This window comes from Triticum urartu, unplaced genomic scaffold (assembly GCF_003073215.2).
Source record: "Triticum urartu cultivar G1812 unplaced genomic scaffold, Tu2.1 TuUngrouped_contig_7450, whole genome shotgun sequence".
NCBI classification, from domain to species: Eukaryota; Viridiplantae; Streptophyta; class Magnoliopsida; order Poales; family Poaceae; genus Triticum; species Triticum urartu.
In genome coordinates this window covers 1-8,751 of record NW_024118295.1, presented here as the reverse complement: position 1 = coordinate 8,751, position 8,751 = coordinate 1, and the positions used below count along the sequence as shown (strand labels likewise).

Sequence of the window (8,751 nt, the reverse complement as noted above, 5' to 3'; positions counted from 1 at the left end):
GCGCTTCATCTGATTCAGCGTCATCTGCAGGCTCATCCACAGCTGTCCCTTGAACCAAGATATGGGTGATGAGACCTTCAAGGTTGTAGAAAGGACCGACGACATTGGGTTCTGCATCACGTGCAACCGCCGAACTAAGAAAAATAAGATGCATAAAGGATAAACATCACATGCAATCAAAATATGTGACATGATATGGTCATGATCATCTTGCGCCTTTGATATCCATCTCCAAAGTACCTTCATGATCTCTATCGCCACCAGCATGACTCCATGATCTCCATCATCTTGATCTCTATCAACGTGTCGTCACATGGTCGTCTCGCCAACTATTGCTCTTGCAACGGTTGCTATCGCATAGCGATAAAGTAAAGCAATTATTTGGCGCTTGCATCTTATGCAATAAAGAGAGAACCATAAGGCTTATGCCAGTTGCCGATAACTTCAACAAAACATGATCATCTCATACAACAATTTATATCTCATCATGTCTTGACCATATCACATCACAACATGCCCTGCAGAAACAAGTTATACATCCTCTACTTTGTTGTTGTTGCAAGTTTTACGTGGCTGCTATGGGCTGAGCAAGAACCATTCTTACCTATGTATCAAAACCACAACATAATATAGTGATTGCCTTTTGATCTTCAGAAATAACCCTGTTCATTGAAACCGATTCAACTAAAGCTGGAGAAACATACACCCACTAGCCACCTGTGTGCGAAGCACGGCGGTAGAACCAGTCTCGCGTAAGCGTACGCGTAATGTCGGTCTGGGCCGCTTCATCCAACAATATCAACAAATCAAGAATCAACTAGTAACGGCAAGCAATATGTATATACTCACGCCCACAACTCCTTTGTGTTCTACTCGTGCATATAACATCTACGCATAAACCTGGCTCTGATACCACTGTTGGGGAACGTAGTAATTTCAAAAAAATCCTACGCACACGCAAGATCATGGTGATGCATAGCAACGAGAGGGAAGAGTATCGTCCACGTACCCTCGTAGACCGTAAGCAGAAGCATTATGAGAACGCGGTTGACACTACTAGAAAAATGGCTATAGCCAATATCCCTATTAATGGCGCACCATGGTGGTGGTGCGCCACTGCTATATAGCAGTGGCGCACTAGAAGCAGGTGCGCCATTGTTATTTTTTAGTAGTGGCGCACCTTTAGTCCAATGCGCCATTGCTATTTTTTCCCCGGGTCCACCCCCTTCCCCAGGTTTATCAATGGCGCACCTTTGCCATATGCGTCATTGCTATTTTAGATAGCAATGGCGCACCTAGCAAAGGTGCGCCATTGGTAAGCCAGGGAGGTGTGCATTTTTGTGTAGCAATGGCGCACCACCCCCTGGTGCACCATTGCTATGTGCTGCACCGACCGGCCCTGATTCGAGAGAATCCAATCCAACCAAAGCAACACAACACTACACAACGCTTCCTCCTCCTCTCCCCTCGAATCGATCCCCTCCAAACCCGCCGCCGCCGTGGACCTCCTATCCCCATCCCCACCGGCGTTCTCGTCTCCTCTAGCCTTGCCGTCAACGTCCCGCCCTGCCCTGCATCCCGTCGCCGGCGCCCCCACCCTCTCCCCTCTCCGTCTCTTCCTAGGAGGCAGCGAGGCCTCAGATCCACAGGCCACGGCAACCACCGCCACCGCGTCCTACTCCTTCCACCCCACCTAGCCGCCCTCCGCCTCCATAGCTCTCCGTCCCTCCCTCCCTCCTCGCGCCCGCAGCCATGTCGACCGAGCTCAGGACCCCTCTTCTCCAAGACCAAAACGCAGGAAGCAGGCCAGGGCGACTTCAGCGCCTCCCTTCTCCTGGACGGCAGTTCAGTCGTGTTGGTCATGCGCCCCCACAACCAGAGAGGAGAGGAGGCGGAGATGTTGTTGCTGCACGGGCTGACGGGGAAGAACAAGCAGGCGTGGAAGGAGGGCAAGATCCGCGGCACGACGGTGCTGGTGAAGAGCGGCGTGCTCGACCTCGGCGACTTCAACTCATCCGTCCTCAACGGCGTCCACAAGATCCTCGACGGCCAAGGACGATGGCGTCTCCTTCCATCTCGTCAGCGCCACCGCACCCAACCCCCGTAAGGCGTCGCCTCCTCTCCCTTCCTCTCACCCCACCCTGCATCTCTGAACGCACCACGCCGTGCCTTCTCCTCCCCTACACCGCGTGCGTTTCAGTTTTCCTCTTGGCCTTGTCCCTGCAATCTGTACTGTTGATTTCAATCCAAAATAAAAGAACAAGCAGTGCAGATTTGGTTCCTTTTCTTTTCTTGCCGGAGCCAATATTTGTAATTTATATAGTTTTTATATTTCCAAAAGGGAGATGCAATCAACGATGGCAGGGGAGTCAGTTTTTTTGGGTCACGTTTGAGTGGTCGAATGACTCACAGGGCATCACCAGCGCCATTCCGAGTTCTTCCTCAAGACGCCCACCCTCGACGGCGTTCTCGCAACAAGATTTCTCGCGTGTGTTTCAGTTTGCCTCTAGCGTTCTCGCGATAGTCTGTACTAGCTGCCATCTGTGTTGATTTTAGTTTAAAAAAAGACGACCTGTATTGATTTTGATTCGTTTCCTTTTCTTGGCGGATGCACGACCTGTTTCCTATGTATGTATAAGTACACTTACTATGTTTTCAAAGTTGGCTGGCACAGAGCAAAGTCATCAACCAATGCCATCTTGCAGTCATTCTTTGTTTATCTGAATCACTCACTGTAATTTGTAGTACTTGGAAACTTACTTGTGGTAGTCTGAAGCTTTATTTTAGTAATATACTTGGAGAATTCCAAATTGATTTTGAGAGCAGACCATGTTGATAAACTATAGCACTTCGTCTTGTCGTTCCTACTCAGACCCCCCTGCTGACCTACTTCCTTTACTAATCTAATCAGGGATTGAAGGTTGCCAACAAAGAAAGGAAGAAAGAAAGAAAGAAAGATCCATTTCTCCATGGAAGGAGGAAGGGACATCTTGATCGCAAGTGACTGACTAGAAGCAACCGAGGGAGGTAAGATGTACATATTCAACTTGCTGGTTTTCCAAGTTTTTGTTTAATCAACTTGTGGGTCGACACGGCCGGCGTTGCTGGATGGCATGACATGTCACGCCCGCGCATGCAAGTCCTGTGTGTAGCAATGGCGCAACTTAGTGGATCCTTTTAATTTAGGATCTATTCTCCTACTCTCTGAATATTGTTTCCATAAGCTCCATTTTATCTTCAGTTACCTCAACTTGTACAATGTTAAGTGAGTTATCAAAACGGTGAATTACTGTATTTTGTACAATGTTGGTTAACCCTTAACTTGACTATTCTTCATTTTGAAACATTAGCCGGCAACCTCTCCGACATGCTGCTCATGACCACCTCCCCAACCAGATGTTGTTGGTAAGCTCTCTCTTCTCCCCCTCCATTTTGCGTTGCCCATTTTACTGAATTTTACTTCTGATTCAAGGTTTCGTGAGTGGCTGAGATAAATGTTGAGAGAACATGGAGGTCCCTTATCAGATGCTTTCAGATCAAAATACCCTGAAAGGTATCGCGGCTCCTATTTTTTACTTGCTACTATTACTCTTATCATAATTTTTCAACTTTGTTATAGCTTATTACTCCATGTCCTCAGAACCAACAATGTAAGTACATATTTTACTATTGGTTAAACAATGTCCTCAGAACTTTGCACGTATCAGTGCTGGTTTCCATCTTTGAACAACTAAAAGAAGTTAGTAATTTGCTGATGTGGTAGGCTGTGAGGGTGGGAAAAATGTTCAGTGGGGATTGACTTTATAGTTATATAGGATTATTACAACTATAGTGTACTTCATGATAATCACATGCTAACGATGTACCGTATGCTTCCTCCATTTGTTTTGTGCAGGGAGGGAGCTTATACTTGCTTTAATCAAACCGTTGGAGCTGAAGAATTCGGTTATGGTTCTAGAATAGATCACATCCTCATTTCAAAACGCACACACTGTCGAGATGAGGACCCTATGGCACAGCGAGCCGCACTGGACGGTGGCACAATGCATGAGGTATAGAACTTAAACTCCTTCATCGTCACATCAATCACAACGTTTATTTCACTAAATAGTTAATTTCTTAGGAATAGAGCATGTCTCCTTGGGCTAAACTGTAACAAAGTTTAGAATATTAAAGTTTAGATTATTAACCTTAACTTTCATTTATCAAAGATATGCACACTTTGTTTTGGATCCACACACCTAGGCTCGTCTAATATGATCGGATCTAGCCAGATTCCTTTTGATGCATCACCTGGTACTCTTTTTGGTGAATTATGTTAGTAGTAATCTTGATTAGCTAGTTGCATGTGTGTTGTTAGCAGGATTAGCGTGGTCGTAGCTTAGGTCAAGCATGCACCTTATGTTTTGTCTCATGTAAAAAGCTTAGGACTGTGTTTATTGAATAATTAAGTTCTTCTGACAGGGAACTATGCATCCTGAATGGCAGACTCTTGGCTTCATGAAATGACCCATGTCTATGATTCAAGGTATCTTAGATCTTCGATGTCGGATGCAAATGATTGCTCAATTTCACTTCTCTGCAATGTTCATTCTCATATATTTCTACCATTCTTTGTAGGGATAAAGTAAAGAAAAAGAAGAAAAGATTACTAGAAGATTAGTTTTAGAATTTCTTTTATTTCCTTGTAATTTTCCTTTTATTGGAAACTTGTAAAGACATTGTAATATTCTTACTATAATAAAAATTATGATTCTATTTCATTTTTTGTTTTAAATAATTTTTCCTTATAGGTTGTTTTCTGTAAATTTGGATTTTTTTTGTTTTCCAAATACATTACTAGTGGCGCACCTTCCTTTATTACTAGTGGCGCACCTATAAGGCTATTAGTGGCGCACCTAGAGGGAATACCAGTGGAGCACCGAATGGTATACTAATGGCGCACCACATGGTGCGCCATTAGTCTATAAACTAGTGTCATGGTACTAGTGGCGCACCAGTAGTGCGCCATTAGTAGGCAAAACTGGTGTGCCACTAGTAGGCCTTTTCCTAGTAGTGTGATGTAGTCGAACGTCTTCAGGATCCGACAGATCCAAGTACCGAACGCATGGCACCTCCGAGTTTAGCACAAGTTCAGCTCGATGACGTCCCACGAACTCCGATCCAGCGGAGCTTCATGGGAGAGTTCTGTCAGCATGACGGCGTGATGATGGTGATGATGTTGCTACCGACGTAGGGCTTCGCCTAAGCACCACTGTGATATGATCGAGGTGGATTATGGTGGAGGGGGGCACCGCACACGGCTAAGGGATCAATGATCAACTTGTGTGTCTCCACGGGGTGCCCCCCTCCCCATATATAAAGGAGTGGAGGAGGGGAAGGGCCGGCCCTCTACTATGGCGCGCCCTAGGGAGTCCTACTCCCACCGGGAGTAGGATTCCCCCTTCCATGTAGTAGAAGTAGGAGGGAAGGAAAGGGAAAAGAGAAGAGAAGGAAGGAGGAGGCGCCGCCCCTTCCCCTAGTCCCATTCGGACTAAGCCTTGGGGGGCACAGCCTCCCCTCTCTCTTTCCCCTAAAGCCCAATAAGGCCCATATACTCCTCGGTGAATTCCCGTAACTCTCCGGTACTCCGAAAAATACCCGAATCACTCGGAACCTTTCCGATGTCCGAATATAGTTGTCCAATATATCGATCTTTATGTCTCGACCATTTCGAGACTCCTCGTCATGTCTCCGATCTCGTCAGGGACTCCGAACTACCTTCGGTACATCAAAACACATAAACTCATATTACCGATCGTCACCAAACGTTAAGCGTGCGGACCGTAGGGGTTCAAGAACTATGTAGACATGACCAAGACTCGTCTCTGGTCAATAACCAATAGCGGAACCTGGATGCTCATATTGGCTCCTACATATTCTACGAAGATCTTTATCGGTCAAACCGCATAACAACATACGTTGTTCCCTTTGTCATCGGTATGTTACTTGCCCGAGATTCGATCGTCGGTATCTCAATACCTAGTTCAATCTCGTTACTGGCAAGTCTCTTTACTCGTTCCATAATACATCATCCCGCAACTAACTCATTAGATGCATTGCTTGCAAGGCTTAACGTGATGTGCATTACCGAGAGGGACCAGAGATACCTCTCCGACAATCGGAGTGAAAAATCCTAATCTTGATCCATGCCAACTCAACAAACACCATCGGAGACACCTGTAGAGAACCTTTATAATCACCCAGTTATGTTGTGACGTTTGGTAGCACACAAAGTGTTCCTCCGGTATTCGAGAGTTGCATGATCTTATAGTCATAGGAACATGTATAGTTATGGAGAAAGCAATAGGAACAAACTAAACGATCATCATGCTAAGCTAACGGATGGGTCAAGTCAATCACATCATTCTGTAATGATATGATACCGTTAATCAAATGACAACTCATGTCTATGGTTAGGAAACATAATCATCATTGATTCAACGAGCTAGTCAAGTAGAGGAAAACTAGTGACACTCTATTTGTCTATGTATTCACACATGTACTAAGTTTCCGGCTAATACAATTCTAGCGTGAATAATAAACAGTTATCATGATATAAGGAAATATAAATAACAACTTTATTATTGCCTCTAGGGCATATTTCCTTCAATGGCATCATTGCCATCGTGTGTCATGGCGCCGCTTTAGCTCCGATTTCGCACTCAGGGACACTCGAACATTCGACAACAACCTGCTCCTCATGCCACAAATACGGTGTTATGAGTACATTGTACAACATAAATAAAAATACAGCAGTGCAATCGTGTCAAATTAATGGTACTTCCTAGACTCCTAGTAACAATCGAATAGACTACTGATATGCAGCAGTAAGAAACAAAAACTTTCATCGATGTCAGGGGTTCATGATCATAGATGTTCAATCACACTCGGCACATTCAGACGATTGTTTTGCATGGGCTGATAGGGTTCTTCTGCGTTTCTTGTTTTGAGGGCTCTTGGTTGGTCGTCTGTGATGAAGTCGGAGTCGCTTGCTCGTGGAGAAGTGATGACAACAACAGCTTGTAGGCAACCTCGATGGCGCTCTTATCTGCGAGCGGTGTGTGTGAATCTTGTGGGTATCCAGAATCGGCAGGGGTGCCCTGTCTTGCGAGCGTGTTGTTACGGTTTTCATCTGATTTTTTGCAAATTAATCGGGCAACTCTCTCCTTTTTAATGAATCGAGTCCTAAGGGGGTGGCTTCAAAAGATAAAATAACACTTGGTGGTGCCAACATGCATCTAGATTTGTAACGGGTGCTCTAATTTGTGGGGGCTTCTTAGGTCATTCAAATTCCTTTTTGTTTTAAGATTGAGGAAGATTTTATTGAACTCATATCATTACATGAAGGTGATACAATTATGCCAAGATCATTCTTGGCCTCTGTCAGATTCCCTTTCTTAAAGACAAATGAAGGGTTTATTGATCCATATCCAGTGGTGGAGCCAGAAAAATTGGATTAGGGGGGAGGCGATGTTGTCAAAACAAGTTGGGGAGGGTCAAACTGATGTAAAATAGGTTTTTTAGCAACAAATCATCACCAATTTGGAACTGTTCATTGGCTAATTAGGTGTAAAACTCAGATGTCAGGGGGGCAAGGCCCCTGCTGGTCCCCCTATCTCTGCCGCTACCCATATCACTACATCAAGGCGATATAATCGTTCTAAGATCAGTCTCTGCATTATTATGATGCACACAACCCATACACACGCACAAGAAAAAATTATCACAAGTGGAATAATTGGGAAATGCTATGGGCCATCATCACCATACTAGGTCACAACCCATGCTACCAGGCAAAACACTTTCTCATCACCCGCTCCAAATGTTGATGTGCCGTTGCAACCAAATCCGAGAACCCTTGTTCTATGAAATAGCACAAGTATAGAGCCAGTGGATAACTAAATATATAACTTGCAAATGATATAATTCTTTTTATTTTCAAAAAGTAGATCATTCTTGCACAACCAAAGCAACCAACACGTTGGAGGCACCCTAACAGAACTTGCGGTTTAAGCCCTTCCTATTGCATCATAGCCAACCACCAAACATAAGTGATACATACCAGATGATGCCCCACGCGTTGTTGTGGTACCTTGTTAAAAAATGCATACATAGTTGCTAAAAATAACTAAAACTAATGAAAATAAAAGGTAATCTTAAAATTATAAAAATGAAGTGTGCCAAAAGGGAAAAAATTTTGAATTGCACTTAAAAGAATGTCATTTCTAACAAAAAATATGAAGGATGAAGGGCTAGGTTGGTTCATTCCCTAGGCACTATGCCTGGGACAAAGCAAAGCCTGGTGAATTCTGCCTGGCCAGGCACGCATGGTAGTATGTTGTTTGGTTTGTGAACTTGTCTGAATAAATTATTATATAAGTAGATGTATGATAATCCCCAAGTGCAGGGAATCACCGTAGCAATTTCCAAAGGTGGAAGTGATAAGTATGGAGTGTCGAACCCACAAGGAGCTAAAGGTAAGATCAATATTCTCTCAAGCCCTATCTGCCACTGATACGACTCTACGTACACCGAACATTTGCTTCCAACTAGAAACGAGAAATAAAACTACGTTGTGGGTATGAAGTGGATAACTTTGTATGATATCAGAGAGCTAAAATATGAAAGTAGGTGCTGTTATCATAAAGTTAGAATATATTACTAATTATTATAAATAGCGAGTGTGGAATAATGGTGGATCGGTGTGCG

The 8,751-nt window shown here is 44.1% G+C and overlaps 1 protein-coding gene across 1 annotated transcript; it reads left to right on the top strand.

The window, feature by feature from the left end:
- The first annotated feature begins 1,348 nt into the window (after positions 1 to 1,348).
- LOC125531545 lies at positions 1,349 to 4,695 on the top strand. Its single transcript, XM_048695917.1, has 4 exons — positions 1,349 to 2,103; positions 2,912 to 3,027; positions 3,351 to 3,405; positions 4,621 to 4,695. The coding sequence occupies exons 1-2, from the start codon at positions 1,349 to 1,351 to the stop codon at positions 2,916 to 2,918; spliced, it is 762 nt and encodes a 253-aa protein (XP_048551874.1). The 3' UTR covers positions 2,919 to 3,027; positions 3,351 to 3,405; positions 4,621 to 4,695.
- The last annotated feature ends 4,056 nt before the right edge of the window (positions 4,696 to 8,751 follow it).